The sequence below is a fragment of the Ambystoma mexicanum genome, chromosome 12, assembly GCF_040938575.1.
Source record: "Ambystoma mexicanum isolate Mex_15411 chromosome 12, UKY_AmexF1_1, whole genome shotgun sequence".
Lineage (NCBI taxonomy): Eukaryota > Metazoa > Chordata > Amphibia > Caudata > Ambystomatidae > Ambystoma > Ambystoma mexicanum.
In genome coordinates, this window is record NC_090936.1 from 1,175,682,401 (window position 1) to 1,175,698,986 (window position 16,586).

General features: G+C 44.4%; 1 protein-coding gene across 1 annotated transcript in view; it reads right to left on the reverse strand.

Annotated features, from left to right (window-relative positions):
• Positions 1 to 16,586, reverse strand: part of NTN4 (netrin 4) — a 626,566-nt gene that overhangs the window by 180,754 nt on the left and 429,226 nt on the right. Inside the window, exon 5 of the mRNA XM_069629824.1 lies at positions 9,141 to 9,329. Coding sequence (XP_069485925.1) covers positions 9,141 to 9,329 — 189 coding nt within the window. The remainder of the gene's footprint in view (positions 1 to 9,140; positions 9,330 to 16,586) is intronic.

Sequence of the window (16,586 nt, forward strand, 5' to 3'; positions counted from 1 at the left end):
GGAAAGGAACAAAGCACTAAAGAAGATTTGGAATTCCAGATAGACCGATCCTGTAATCAGCACGGATCCTGTAATCAGCACAGAGCTGCCGCAGTGGCCACAACACTGCCGCTGTACCACGAGGCAAGGCTTTGAAACTGTATAGGGTTCCTACCACCGACCAACGGGTCAGCCCGTCATGAAAACATGGCGCCTCCATCAAAAGAACCCAGCAGTTTGATACACACAAGACACCCATCACAGCACACATCAATGGGAGGTACCCAGAGTCCTATCCAAGCATTCTGATAGGAGATATCAATTGATACTGATTGGGCTCCATGAACACCGTGCTGCGGCGGGAGTCGTCACCGCTATCTGGTTGTTTATACCTGCATCTCTAAGAGCGGCTAGGAGGTGGCCCTGCTTGGCAACGCTTACTCGAACCACGCAGTTGTGGCCTACAGGTTTCTAAGACATTGGTGATGCACTAAGACGCTCAACGGAAAGCCTCCATGGAATGTTCTAGAAGTGGATTTGCTGTTCCACTATCTCGGGGGTACCCTTCGTTGGCGGGGTTCAACTCCTTTTGGCATCCCTCCCCCCATGCCACTTAATCTTGCTCAGAGAGGGAACTCACTATAATTAAACCCCATGGAAAACACATCCAGTCCTCGTCCATTCCCCCGAAAACGCGACTCATTGAGGTGGGAGTAAAAATCACAGAAATAAAAGCATTTAAAACATTTTAAAAATAAAAATGAAATTGTTAATATTAAATTGCTACGTGGGCAGGGTGATCAGCTTGCAGAAGGGAACAGCCACATAAGAATAAAAGAAACACAAATTAAAGAATTGTGTGGATGGGAATGGGGAGGTTTACACGGGTGAAAATGGGGAGACGTGGGATATCCCACATTTTACATCAGTGAAAGGAAATTACCTTTTTTTTTTAATTACAAGAAATTAAAATGAAGCTATTATATCAAGAGTTGTGCTGGTGTGAACTGTACATTACTGTACATTAAAACCTTTCTCCTTGTAAAAGAACTTGGTATGATCCATTCATTGTGTTTGCATTTCTGGTGAGATCTCTTCAGGTGAAATGACGAATCCACTTCCTACCTTGGCTCAGTAAGCAAAGGGCCAGTAAAATGCCATCTTATGCAAACACGTGATTCCACGGAACCTATCCTGCCCGCTAGAATGAATAATTCACGATTCTATGTGACAAAATAGCTTCAGACATCTTGGGAAGTATATGCTGTGTATCCATGCGTCTGAATGACTCCTTAGTATGCAGCACTCGTGTGGGGTCCTTTTTTTCTGTTGATTTGTCTCTGAATGGATTGCGCCCCAAAAGGAATAGCCAAATATTCCTGGGTTGACCAGTCAACATTAGACAACTTGTGCATATTACTGGGTCAAATAAGTCTTAAGAATCCCATCATGAACTCTCAATGAGATTTAGGTGCCCCTTCACCACACTTGGCAGTGCAACATTTTGTTTCTTTAAAAAGAAAAGTTCCGACCTTATGAATAGACATAGTAGAAAGACTTACTTTTCCTTTCTTCAGGAAATCTTGATTTATTCAAACACGGATTTGTTCCTTTATTAATGTTTAATAGTACTGTTATTACTCTATGCTATTACTTATGTATTCCAATTAATTGATTTGATTTTAACGACTGTTGGTATTTTTAAACAAATACATATTGCAAATTTTTTAACACAAAACTTAAAAGGTAATTCCATCATTTCAATTGCATTTCGTGCACAATAATAGAGCTACGGGACTCTGCACATTTCATGCGTCACAAAAATTAAATAATTACAGACACATTTGGCTAAATCAGGGGGTCTGCATCCCGTCACATTCCAGATGGTTTGAACTGTGACTATCGTGATCCCTTACCATTGACTAAACTGGCTAGGGCTGTTGGGAGTTGGAGTCCAAAACATCAGTGGAGGCAAAGGTTGCTGAGCCGTGGATTAAATAGTAGATGGTGGGGGGGGCTAGCAAAACCAAATCATCTGCCCATGTCCCTGTGCCCTCGCGTGGCGTGGATACTGCATAGCCACCCATGGCCTCAGTTCACAGGAATGCATTCACTTGTGTTTCTGTTTTCTAAATTAAACTTCCGTTAACCCACATCTCTCTCCCCTCTCATGTAAGGAACCCAGTTACGTTACCATGATCATGTGTCACTTGTGCTGTGTGTAGTCCCTTGTCAAATGTGTAATGCGCAACCTGTAACCTAACCTGTAATTTCTAGTCTCTGTGCACATCTAACACTGTAACCACCATCTCAATATTTGGGAGACAAAGAGTGCACCATTCACATGGCACACCACCACACAACGTTTGATCCAAAGAACTAATCTCTCTGATATCCCGCCTCTTTACAATCCTGAAGGCAACTGAGCATGTGGCCTGTAGAGGCAGCTTTTAATCGATTTTACAATAGTGCCAACGCACACTTGCCCCAGTTCTGGTATCGTTAACCACAACATTGCTCTTTCCCTTTCTGTGACACCATTGGCAGTTTGCCTTGTTATTAAGTTACAGGCTCCTATATACCTAGTACATTGCTTAAATAACAGTCCACACAGATTTTTTCAAAACCAAATTTAAAGCCTACCTCCTTGCCTCTGAGTTACCCTCTTAACGTACCTCTCATCTGCCTGTTAGCTAACATGTTTCCCTCGCCTCTAACCTGCCTCTGTTCCTCACTTCCTCTGCCTCCACTCTAGTACTTCACCCATCATAGTCACATCCCGAGCAGAGGTGGCCGTATCCGCTAACTGCACTTAAAAATGTCCTATGTTGGTTGTCCAAAATCTATGTATGTCCACTTAAGTATTGTCCCCGGTGGCTGTTCCATTTACTTCCCTCCACAACCCAGTCAGAAAGTCCCTCAAACTCACCCCATTGTAAGAAGCTCACTGCTTCCTGTCAAATCTGATTTCATATCTACTGTATGTTCTTTTGTGATCAAAAGAGCACTGTTCCTTCTGTATATCAATAAATAAATAAATACACTATATACCAAAATACAGATTCACAATTGCCTAATGACTTCTAAGTCAAGCATGGTATTCACCCACATAGCCCTATTTAGATCCTACCGCACTCGCTCGCGCCAAGCCCATCAGAATCTCCTCTTGTAAATGAGAGGGTTCTGAATTCTCGTAAGCCGATACCCGTGGAGCGAAATTGCTTCTCCTTATCCCAAGCTCCTTAGATTGCATTTTCATAATAACATTGTTTCCGCCTTCTGCTCCAGCCTCAAATCCTCATCCCGAATTACCAACTAGAGAGCCAACGTCAACGGAAGAGGGATTGCTTCAATCCACAAACCTATGCTCTTAATGATATCTTAATGATACTCAACATATCTTTAGGTGGACATATCATTACTGCTCAAGGCAACAAAGCCCAAAAGTGCCCATCACAGCCATGGCACTGCACCTCTTTTCTGATATTCTTCCTGGTGACCTTAACACAAATTCAATCCACTGAATACCTCAAGGACGACAACAACAACAAATACCCGCTTTGCGTGTGACCGAACACAGCAATCTATCATCCCTAAGCACCAACCAGCAAACACGCTTCTGGCCATATCTTACAAACAATCTGGAAAGACAACGATAGCGGTTGCCAGACATTTGGTCGAAAAAATTTGGTCGACTGGACAAATGGTCGAACCAATTTGGTCGAAAGCCAAATGGTCGATTTTTTATATTTTTTATTTTCACCCCTTTTTTTGGGGGGGATCCCCCCAACCCCCTTTTTTTCCCTAAACGAAAACCAAAAAAATACATATATAAATTTAAAAAAAAATTCGACCATTTGGTTCTCGACCAATTTACAGTCGACCACTTGTCTGGACAGCAACGATAGCATCCAACTGGACTTGTCAGATCATATCTTCCCACTCTCCACCATCCCCTTCCCTTCACGAGATCGGACCAGCTTGAGTAAACTAAAGTCCTCAACAGAAAGCTGAAGAATAGACAAGACTCTGCACCAACATAAATGTTCCTGTTCAATAACAAGGTGCTGGCCATTATGAGTGAGCCGCCCCTATTGAATGGGAACCTCATGCCTTAAATACAGCACTTGTCACTTGCTGGCTGCACTACCACTTTTTGTTGCCTTTATTATTTATTTATTATTATTTATCTGTTTCTCCTTTGCTCCGCACTTTCCACTTCTCCCCCCTTCCATGCACTTTTCCCCTCCCCCTCTCCCATGCACTTGCGCGTTCTCAATGTCGCTGGGCCTAGTAGGATCGTTGTTTTGTTCTCCCCGTTCCCCTCCCTTGCCGCGCTCTGAAACTCTTGTGTACGAGCGCAATAGAAATAAAATATCAATATCAATATCAATATCAACCTAACAAACCAAAGAAATCTTACCCTGGTCTACAGATTGATTGATTGCCACTCATCGCCTCATCAATAGAACAGCAAAGTCCTTCAAGAAGAAATCCAACCCTTAAAACTGTGCTAAAGTCTCTTAAATCCCAAAGACATTCCAACAAACCTGTGATCTACAACTGAAAAAGTGGGTATCTACTATTGCCAAGCAGGAGTGCCAACTAACGACCTATAACACTGCCCTTCACAATGAAACACTTTGTTATCCTCCCACCCTACCTCTCAGCACACCACTCAGTCACGATTCCCTGTCTCGAGAGGATAGCTCAGCGGCAACATGCTCGTCTTGGAAGCAAGACGACACGGAGCAACACAGGTTCGATCCCCGGCTCTGCGCTTAGAAACCTCTGGGTTTTAAGCGCGTTGTAAATAACCTATCATATCATATCATATGAGGAACATCTACAAAGATACTAGCATGCAATCGTCCCTCTATCCAGTTATTCCACTTGGAGAGATATAGAATGGCTGGAGGGATACTAGCCTGCTCTACCTTTGTGGTTCCGAATATCATAGGATTTCTGTTGCATCTCCTCTCCATCAAGTCGTCCGTATTCACTTATGACATCATCTCGACTAGCGGGGTCTGCAACAGTATTCGCACCCGCTCTACTGAAATTCTTCAGAGCACGCTCATCCCATAGAATTTTTGCAATGACTTCAAAATCTGGCCAAATCACTCCACTCCCCACCCAAGAGCTCTTCCATTTCACGCATGTTTCAAAGGTCTTGTTGCTTGCAAAGTGCATGGCCAAGGGTGTTACCGTCTAGCTCTCTGCCCCAATTGTGGAACAGCGCCTTCTAAACAAAACCAATCCATTCTCAGATGGTGGTGCAGCACATAGATTGCAACCCTCGAGTTCTGGAAGATGCTCTACGAGTCTTGGACAATGGACTGGTCTATTGCTTGCTCCTCCCAGACCTCTCTGCAGCAGTGCCCAATGAGGTTCCTCGATACCCATCGTGTTCACGCAGACAGTGCCAGGAACAGTTCTAGATTGCGACCCTTCGAGATCTGGATGATGCTCTACGAGTCTTGGACAATGGACTTGTCTATTGCTTGCTCCTCTGAGACCTCTCTGCAGGACTAGGTACAGTGCCCTATGAGGTTCCTCGATCCATCGTGTTCACGCAGACCGTGCCAGGCAGAGCAGGTCTAGATTGCGACCCTTCGAGATCTGGATGATGCTCTACGAGTCTGGGACAATGGACTTGTCTATTGTTTGCTCGTCCGAGACCACTCTGCAGGACTAGGTACAGTGCCCTATGAGGTTCCTAGATCCATCGTGTTCACGCAGATGGTGCCAGGCAGAGCCGGTCTAGATTGCAACCCTTCGAGTTCTGGAAGATGCTCTACAAGTCTTGGGCAATGGACTTGTCTATTGCTTGCTCCTCCGAGACCTCTCTGCAGGACTAGGCACAGTGCCCGATGAGGTTCCTCGATCCATCGTGTTCACGCAGATGGTGCCAGGAAGAGCAGGACTAGACTGAAACCCTTTGAGATCTGGAGGATGCTCTGCGAGTCTTGGGCAATGGACTTGTCTATTGCTTGCTCCTCTGAGACCTCTCTGCAGGACTAGGTACAGTGCCCGATGAGGTTCCTCGATCCCTCATGTTCACACAGATGGTGCCAGGAAGAGCAGGACTAGATTGACACCCTTTGAGATCTGGATGACGCTCTGCGAGACTTGGACATTGGACTTGTCTATTGCTTGGTCCTCCCAGACCTCTCTGCAGGACTAGGTACCGTGCCTGATGAGGTTCTAGGAAGTGGGAGAGCCAATCAGTGACAATCAACACGCCCACACCCACTTCTCTTACTCTCCAATGTGGAGGGCCCCAGCGTTACAAGGTGTCCCCCACCGTTTTTACTTTTAAAAAAACGAACTTTTAGAGCTAGAATTTTGAAAAGCAATCATTCCAGCTATTAACATACAGTTTACAGACAACATACGTGTATCCGAGAGTTATATCCCTAGCTGACAGCTCTACTTTGAAAACTCTTCTGGACTCGTTGGAAAATTGCATGCCCCCACCTTCCTCAACCTAATCCCCATGAAAACCGAGTTTCTCGTCCATTCTGCTTCGGCATCCTATTTGGAAAGTCAAACCTGGGTGTCCATAACCAGTGGCGTCGCCAGGAATCAAATTTAGGAGGGGCACAGAGGGGGCCAAAGACAAAAGTAGGGGGGGCACAGACAAAAGTAGGGGGATAACAGTGTCACTGCTTGTCTTAGGTGGGGGCCCTAGAGGGGGCACAGGGTTTCACAGGGGGGCCCAGCCCCCCAGACCACCCCTAGTGACGCCACTGTCAATAACATATCTCGCAAGCCAAGTTCCTATGTTTCATCCTGTACGCCCATCTCTATTTTCAACACCACATCAGAAAGAGCATAGAATCCTCCTCTCATCAAATACCCGCACTGAAGACAAACAAGCTCTGTGTTGCTCAGGAAAGTTGTGCAGTCTCTACTCTTAGGACTCACCGCCAGAGGAAAGGGTCTACTAGACCTTCTGAAATCCACTGGGACACTGGTCAAAGACAGCCAGTAGTCAAGCAGCTTCTCCCACCGCAAGGAACACATGGTCGGACCCCATCACTACACGTTCGACCAATCTGCAGTGGTGTCACCTGATGTCGCCGTCGCCATCAAAGCCTGCTACCAAATCTTAGAAGCCATCAAACGTGGCCAATCTCCTTAGCGGAAAGTGAAAGCTCTCATCACATATAAATCAAGTCTGAGCTGAAATTCACGGAACCTAAATCTTAGATGCACAAGTCATCTCCTGATTTTCTCCATGGATCCGGAATAATCTACCTGCAACCGTTGGCCTGATTCCAGACCAGTCTATAGAGCTTTGTCGACTACATTTAGAATCATTGTATGCAAATTGATCTCATGAATATGAAATAGGGGTATCCTGAAAACCCGTCTGGGTTCCGGGCCTTGAGGCCTGGAGTTAGACTACCCCGGCCTATACCTACATTCTTTGATGTCCTTCCACTTTTGTCTCAATGTCTTGTACCGATGCGATTCTTAGATCATGTGCACTGTTTTTCTAGGCGGTATCGAGCTTCCCTTCTGGCTCGATCCACGCTAAATTAATTGCTAATTAAACATATAATAAAGTCTCTCAATGACTCCTATTAAATCTTGAATTCAGATGCCTTCGGGTTTGATACCTTTGGGTTAGGTTTTGGTTAGGCACGCAGATACCTTTGGGTTAGGTGCGCTATATAAATACCAACATAAATAAATAAATAAATAAATCAAACACAAAGGTAAAAGCTTGCTTGAAAAATATGTCTTTCTTAAAAACATTTTCCTTCAGTAAATCAAGATTAATTTTGAAAGTACACAGGGAAAGTTGTAGGGCTCAAGTGGGGGGTCCTCCCTCCAGCAGGAAGCAAAAAAATAAAGGCTCAACACCAAACTGCCCCGCCAACTACCAAAAAATAGAGGGTAGAGAAATCAAAAAGCGTTGCGAATCGAAATGGTTTCAAAAGCAATGCATGCAGTAGAACAACGAAAACATTCAGAAAGTAGAAATTTCGAAGTCATAATTAAGGTATTTTTTTAATAAAAATAAACTATCACCTGGAACCGCATTATGCAACTCTGCGCGGATGAGTGCATTATGAAAAAGTGCATTTTTGTGGTGGGCAGAAACATGCTGCTTAACTCCAAAGGCTCAGACAGAGAAACAGCCCCAGGAAAGTTCTGAACCACAGAAACCAAACTAACCACAGTGTCGCGACAAACCAGCCCTGAAGAGATCCGCAGGCCGCCCCCCAGCCCCTCCCCAAAAGACTGGGGCTGGCGGGAAAACAACTGGCAGAGAAAGCAAGGCTTCTGTCAATACCATTTTACAAAACAGAGCAACTCAAATAAATACACTGACGGAGCTTAAAGGCAACAGGGAGAAACAGAACACCTGGCTGTCTTCGCACACCTGAAATAACATGACATATTTGGCGGCAGCCAATCCAAACGCTTGATAAATGGGACCCGTCTCAGCGCACCCCAGTGATCGACGATGCGCGTCACTCCTACGCGGCTGCGCGCTGAAGCGGTAAAATGGCAGTGCCTGCGCTATACAAATTAAGAAAATAATAATATGTTAGGAACTCGTGCTGAGATGAACAGGTCCCAACATTGTTTAACTCTTACTCTATTTTCTGTTCTACTATTTTGTGGAATTCACGTGTTTACACATTTTTGATTTTTTTAAAAACAAAATTCAATTTAAAGCTTTTTTTTAAAAACACAGGCACACATGGCGTTAATAGTAATACCTCAATATTCCCATGCATGAAGGGGTCCTCTTCAACACGCTGCTATTTTGCAAAGGCCTCGTGTATTTAGCAACATGTAAGTGTATTTTTTTTAACCTTCATTTACAGTTTACAAATACAGAACAATTCAGAATTAAGCAATCTTGCAAACAAACCAAATAAACAGTGCAACTATTTACAATTAAAGATGTATTAGCAACCATCACCCTTCTCAGAATTAGTCCTATCTCCCACCTCTAAATCCCCCCTTCCCCAACCCCCCAACTAGTGCTTCAGTATGCAACATTTTTAAGTGTGGGATTACATAATTTTTCTGACATTTTCCCCAAGAATCTTGGCACTCAGAATATCCTCGGAGCAATCGTGCTCCCACACAAACATATGCTTGGAAGATGAATAGGGCGCTGGGCCTTTACTTACGCTTGCAAGCGTCGGGGGCGGAGAAGGGCCTTCGAAGGTCTCGGTGGAAGCCGGCCTTGCACCGCTGGCAGTGGGGCCCTTCGGTGTGGTGTTGGCAGTCGTCGCAAACTCCGCCGCTGCGATTGCCCGACGCCAGCCAAACGTCGATGTTGAAGTGACATGTGTCGGCGTGCCCATTGCATTTACATTCTAGGGAAAGAAAAAAGGGGGGGGGTCAAACTTCTGTGTATTTATTAGGAAACATTAAACAACCCCCCCGCCCCCTATTCTCTAAGAGTGTCTTTCTCCAAAGTTACTCTGGGTTTCCAGAGGCAACATTCGTTCCTCCAGGGACCGCTTACCAACCATCAGTGATCGAAGTGAGCGGGAGCTATCGGGAGTGCTGTTCCACTACTTTTAATTGTATCTGTTTACCATTCCTCTACTTTTTATGACCATATTCACCATTCTTTACAGAAGATTTGTCCATTCATGTCCCTGTGCAAGTGTTAAGTATAGGAGCCTTAGTTACTAGTAACTTGCAACGCCCCCGCCGCAACACCTTATCATATGTTGAACTAGGCTTCCGCCTACCCTCTCTCCTGCAGAGACCCCAGTGCCACGACTTTGTTCGGTACGCTTCTACCACTGCCTACCATCACTTTCTAGTAGTGAGATTTCATCTCACTACACACAATGAATCCCCTGTGGTAAGGTTCTGCTGGTGGGTGGGAGTGAAGCAAGACCGCCTGGTATTGGTTCTCATCGAGTGGCACTGGCCTACAATGACATTTCTTTGATTACATTCAGGAAAGTGTTAAACGGGAAATCATATTGCACCTCCTTTCTAATATATATTGGCCTAAGCCCAGTCGCTCTGCGAAGAAAACCGCGTTGCAAAGTTCCGATTTTAGATCGACTCTGCCGCCATTTTCGGATCATCCGCCATTTTGATTTCTGTTCAAATGTAACTCTGTGTTCTAAAATGGTGGACTGTGTTTCCAACTTGTAACCTGACCCTTGTACCTTAGTTAATGTTTAGGCTGTCCGCGGGCCGAATGTTTAGACTGGGTAAAAAGGCCTTGTGCCATGCCTGACTTGTGGTCTAAGGATTGTATGCGCCAATAAGCCTGATCCACGGACATACATCGAAACAATGTAAAGCAAATATCGAACGTGGACACTGGCTGAACTGCATTGTGAGGGACATGTGCTAAAGCTTACTGCTAAATCTGGAATACACTGTTGCCATTGTAACTTGTTTGTATGTAAACCGAATATAATCCGTGTGCATATTGTTGTATAAGCCATAAGTGAACTTGGCACAAACTCTAGACCATGGATTGTTAACTTGCAGGGGGGCTGGACATTATTATTGAAACTGTATAAATGTACGAATGTCTAGATGTCCAGTACCTCTCACTTCTCACACTGAAGGGCTGGTATTCGCTGTGATGTACTGAGGGCCAGATTTGTCAGATCTGTTTTGTTCTTTGTAAACTGCACAGTAGTAATATGGATCTGTGAATCTTTATAAGCCTGTGTTTGGTGTATTTCCTTTTGTGGTACTCAGCCTCGATATTTCCTCTTGCTTTTACAGATGGCGCCCAAATAGGGACCCTCAAGATTGATGCCATCTTGTTGAAGGTTGATGCGGCTATCGGACCGGGATTGGACGGTGAAAAAGGGGGTCCTTTTCTTGGATGAGAAGCGATACCTCAACAGTACTGCATGACCCGATCCCTGGATGGTGAACCCGCGGTCCGAGAAGGCATCTTGATGAGGGTCCATATATCGAGGCGGGCAGATTTGCCAAAATCACCAACCACGTGGGTCCTTTGTAGCTCTTTGAAATCCGATTGGACCTCCTTAGTTCTTTGATCAGGTGAGTCGTGACCCGATTCTTAAGTATCCTGATAATTTGTTATGGGGCATTGCACTCGCGAGTACAATTATTGACCAGGTAACACCAGTAATCTGATATGCCTGGCAAATTGTCTGCCTGCTTCAGGGCGTTAATCCGCAGTAAAAGACAATCTTTGGAATTTGGCCGATCAGCGCCAATGGATGGGTCTCCGGCATGTACTATGTACTGTAAGCACGGCATTGGTAGTATAGTGTTTAATGATATTTGGCACAGACAAACTAGACATGCTTCCGAACTTCAGTGGCCAATCAATGGTAGTTTTGAAATCCCTTGTATGGAATATTTAGAGTCTATATTATTAAAGAAAAAGGCTAGACCTGCAGCATTTGATGTATTACAGAATTGGAAGAAAGAAGCTATGCAGCAACTTAGAAGTAAGGAAAAACATGTGCGCCGTCATATGTCCAACCCCGAAAAAGCGTTGTTGTACAATCAAACTAAACAGTCTGAGTCAGTTAGGAATATGGATAGGGCTTTTTCACTGGGTATTCAGAAAATGTATCCGTCTAAAGACTTTGATGTATCTGATGAGTTGATTGACATATTTCTAAATGAACGAAGGCCTGATGCCACTGCGCCACCTCTGTATGTTCCTATTCCTGTGTTTTTCCTCTTCCTGCTGGTATTCCTCCTCCCGTAGTTGTTCCTGCTCCTCCTATCGTTCCTCTTAATGTTCCTCTTCCTCCGGCTGTTGTTCCTCCTCTTATCGCTGTTCCTCCACCTGCTCCTCTGCCTTTGCCTGCTGTTACAGGTCTGGTAGATTTGCCTTCTGCACCAGTGATAGCACATTCGTTACCAAATGTACAAGATTTGTCTACTCTTTCTCTTCCAAGTGGTTCCGTACCACTTGTAGTTGATAAAGGAGGGGAATCAAAGATTGTAACTCGTAAAACTGTATCTAAAGAGAGAAAGCGCGATTTGACTGCATGGGATAGACAGTGCATGGAGAAGGGTGAACAAGCTGATGTTTTTGCCACACTCTCTAATCTAGCAAGTTTTCCTGAGAAAAACGTTTTTATTGAAGGGTTGGGAATTCATTTAAGTGTAATGTGGAACAGACTAGATGATATAGATCTCCCACAAGGGTTGAGGGATCTGAATGTTTTAGCATATTCAAGAGATACTGCAGAGAAAGTACATGAGCACATCGAGAGGGTTTTCGAGTTTAGAAGGGAGTTGGAAAGGTTACGGAATGAAGAAATTGATGGTGATAGTTTGGACGCTATGTTTGTACAGAACCGGTTCCTTCCTTGTCGTAAGTCGATAAATGAGGAAACGCGAATTTGCACAAAGGATGCGATTAGGTGGATTTCAGACATCTCGATAACTCCTGTAGAAGTATATGACACATATAGTCAGTATACGCCAGAAATGCAGAGGAAAGTGATACAGGTAATGGTAGAATACTTGCAGGATGAATGCATAACCCCGACGGGGTTCAATAAAGAGATAGAATTTGTCTTGCAGTCATCAGTATTTACCTTGAGCGATATTGATTTGTTATTTCCCGTGCTCCTACCTATTGATTTGTGGAAACAAATTAGGACTGTAGACGATGCAGCAGGGTTAGGCGACACATGGCTAAATTTAGTTCGATTAGATAGAGAAATGCCAGCTGGCGAGAGACCGCCACAGGTAATACTGACTTTGCCTGATAGAATAGTCGCAAAACTAAAAGCCATAATTCCTGAAAGAAGGATTATTTGGGACAAACGTACTGCTTGTGTCCAAGGGAAGTCCGAGGGCGCAGAACCAAAGATGTGTATTGCAACACAACTAGCCCAAATGCACTCCCAAAGGAAAAGGATCCCCATACAAGAATAAATATTTCTTAACAGAATTTAGGCCCTATAGGCAAATTTTTTGGGTACAGAGGTACCTAGTTATCTCCTCATACTTAGTACAAAATGGTTAATCAAAATTTCCATTATCAAAAAACATGATTTTTAAAAACATTAGTGAGCAGTGTATAAGCAAAATAAATCACAGCCTAGATTGTAGAGGTAACCCTTGGATTTTAATCTTTCAAGTCCAACAGGTTATTAGAAGTGATAGAGTCAAATTTACACATTTACACAGCGTCCTCTATTCACTCATAGAGAACATATATTTTCATGTAATACACAGAACCTTTTTTGACTATGGAAAATGCCTTATAACAACTGGCATTGTGTGTAACAGTTACAGGTTTCTGAAAGTGAGTCACTTCATAAAGCTATAATCGATAGCACTAATCAACATTAGTTTCCAGCAAAAAGTCCCTTCTTGTTTGATGACAAAAAGGTAACCAACGCGTTTCGGTTCATACAACCATCTTCAGGGTATAGACTTTCACTGTTCCAAATTGCACAGTAATATTCATAACATGGACCCTGTGGGGTAATGGAAAAAAGACTATTCAGTGTATGATCTTCGTTTATAAAAAAGTGTTAGTGGTATAAAGAGGAGTGAGTACACTAACCTTGATGAAATATAAGCGAGGCATCCAATCAGTGGCCCCCTCTTCTGGGTCACAGACCAAAAGCACGGGGCAACGGTGGGGTGCAGCCAGAAGGAATTGGACCAAGGAGGACCTAAATGTTGAGAGTGAACTCCATCCTAAGGGAGAAAGGACCAAAGGTAGATATGGGAATGTAAGGCAGTAAATGTAAATGACTGTCATTGGCACGGTAGAGCCGCGCCATGGTCAGTGGGGTTAAAGAGCCAAAATCGGTATTGCTGTGAGGGCAATGAATGCGCCTCAAGGACGTTCGTGAAAGCGCAAACGAACAGAGTCAGACCCGCGTGAACGGGACGATCCCGGTGTGATTACTCAATCCTTCTAGTCAGATTCATGTATAAAATAGGGCACATCAGGAAGGCAGACGTGTGGTGGAGCGCGGCAAGCACGTAGTTGGACTCTTACCTCAAGCTCCGTGAGCTTCTGCACAGTCTGGCCGCCGAACAACGCGCAGCTCGACTGAGTTCTGGCGTTATGCGTCATCCTGGCAACCACGCGCATGCGCGCGGTTCGCCAGGACGACGTCCATCTTGGTGTGGGAATTCAGTTGTCACGGCAACACCGCACGACAAACTGAAAATTCCGCTTCTCCAAATGCTCAGAAAGCTATCGATGAGTAGAATGGGAACGCATTAATGGGGTCATGGGTGCGGCCCCAAGAGGACTGCTGGGTGCACCCCATCGCGCATACGGTAATGGTTGAGGGAAAGGGGCGCGCATGGGGGCACAACCGCAGCTCAGGGAGAACTGCGGGGTGCCCCCATGGCGCTGGAGGGTAAAAGTGAACTGTGAAGTCCATCGAATAAGAGGTACAGGTAAGGATATCCTAAGCCTGTGTAGGGATAAATGTGCAGGCACTCCCATTGGTGTAGGGAGATCCTGCGTGTCGGCCCTCGGGGACAAGCTACGAGTATACATGAGTCAATGTGGAAAACCCTCTACCATGGATGCCAGGGCGGGATCACGAGTAGAAATGGTGTAAAAGTGACAGACTGCGGGCTCAGCGGTCTACCTGAGTGGTAGAAAGTAAGTTGGAGTGAGTGGCTAAAACTGCCCCATAAGTGGCATGGTACTCATGATGTCATACCCAGGGAGAAGCGGTTCAGACCATAAATGAATACAGTAAAGGAGCTAAAGACACTGTCCTAAGCAAGTATAATACAGGAATAGATCATCAACGCATCACAAGAGACAATTGAAGTACAAAGACAGTGGATAATATGGCATTGAATCCTCAAAAGAAAACTAGACATGAATGTTAGCAAACAAAGTTCGTACTGATGGGAATAACACTCATGGAGGAATGTCGAAGGGAAACATTATCCCAAACAAGTGCAAACCGAACGTATGGCATTGATTCCTCATGGATAACATAAACGAGAGTGCTTGCAGGCAAGGTACATTGTGATGGACAAAAACACCTGTGGAGGAGTGTGGGAGGACCCAACAAGTACTGATAGTTAAGGGTCAAGTTTATTTGAACAGCAAGTCAGATATCTATGTGTTACACAAAGCACATGAGGTTGAATTCAGTATTCATACCACGAGGGCTAAGTGAGTCCAAAAGTTCAATCCATAGGATTTCTCGCTGTAGTAGTTTCCGCTGAACATCCCCGCCCCTGTTCCCCATTGTGACTTGCTCCAGGATGACACATTTCAGTTGTGCGATGGTGTGACGTGCTTCGACAAAGTGTAAAGCAACTGGAGACCTTAGGCTCTTGGGACGTATGTTAGATTTATGTTCAGACCACCTTTCCGGTGGTCAAACCAACATAGTACAAGCCACAAGGGCATCTCAAAGCATAAATTACATTTTGAGCATCACATGTACAAGAATGTTTAAATAAGATAGATTTACCAGAGTGAGGGTGTGGTATACTGTTGCCTTTTATGATATTGCTGCAGTGTTGGCAGTTATAGCATGGGATGGTTCCCTTGAACAGATTCTCAGTCCCGACGGATGGTATTTCTGCTTTAACCAAACTCTTGTGCAGTGACCTACTATTCCTATAAGCGAAAGTAGGTAATTCTTGAAAGAGTTGCTGTAGTTGTGGGTCCATTCCTAGCATTGCCCAATTCTTTTTGATTATTCTCCGGATCTTCATGCTCTGCATAGAGTCGGTGGTAACGTAGACCAGCGGTTCTCCTACTTTGGGGGGCTTCAGTGTCAACAATGTCTCTCTATCTGTGCCTCTCACTCTCTCTGCAACTTCGGTGATTTTGGACTGATCATAGCCTCTTGACATGAATTTAGACTCAAGTAATGATGATTGACGTTCGTACTCGATGTTCTCTGAAATGATCCTTCTGTAGCGAAGGAATTGACTAAATGGCACGCTATCAACAGTTCTCTTGGGGTGGAAGCTTGTAGCGAGCAACAAGGTGTTTCTGTCTGTTCTTTTTGTGTAAATCTTGGTCTCTAGAGAGGTGTTGGTAACATATACCTCAACATCCAAGAAATGGATGGTGGTGTTCCTTGTCTCAGTGGTAAATTTAATCCGGGGATGCATCGAATTCATCATTCCATAGAAGTTGTGAGGTTCGTCTTCTGGCCCAGACCAAATGCCAAAGATATCGTCAATGTATCGGACGGACAGTGAGAGGTGTATCATCCACCTAGGAGAAGTGAGGATGTTTTCATGTTCGAGATAAAACATGTAGGCATTGGCATAGCAGGGTGCTGCTAGTGCCTGATATTTGAAGGAAAAACCGATCTTGGAATTTAAAGAAATTGTTCATCAATACCAATTTTAGTAGAGTTAAAACAAAGAGTCTATCTCCTTGGCATTGGTCGGATTGTAGAAACAGCCATTCGATTGCTTCTAGGCCCGCCTTATGTACGATGTTAGTATAAAGTGATGTAACGTCCATAGTGAACATCACATCTCTTCCTTTGACAAATTTCACATTTTTCAGTTTGTGTAAAAAATGCATGGTATCCTTCACATATGTTGTGGTTTTCTGGACTAAAGGTTGTAGAATCTTATCCAGGTACTGGGCCAATGGTTCTAGGAGGCTTCCTGTAGCCGCTATGATAGGG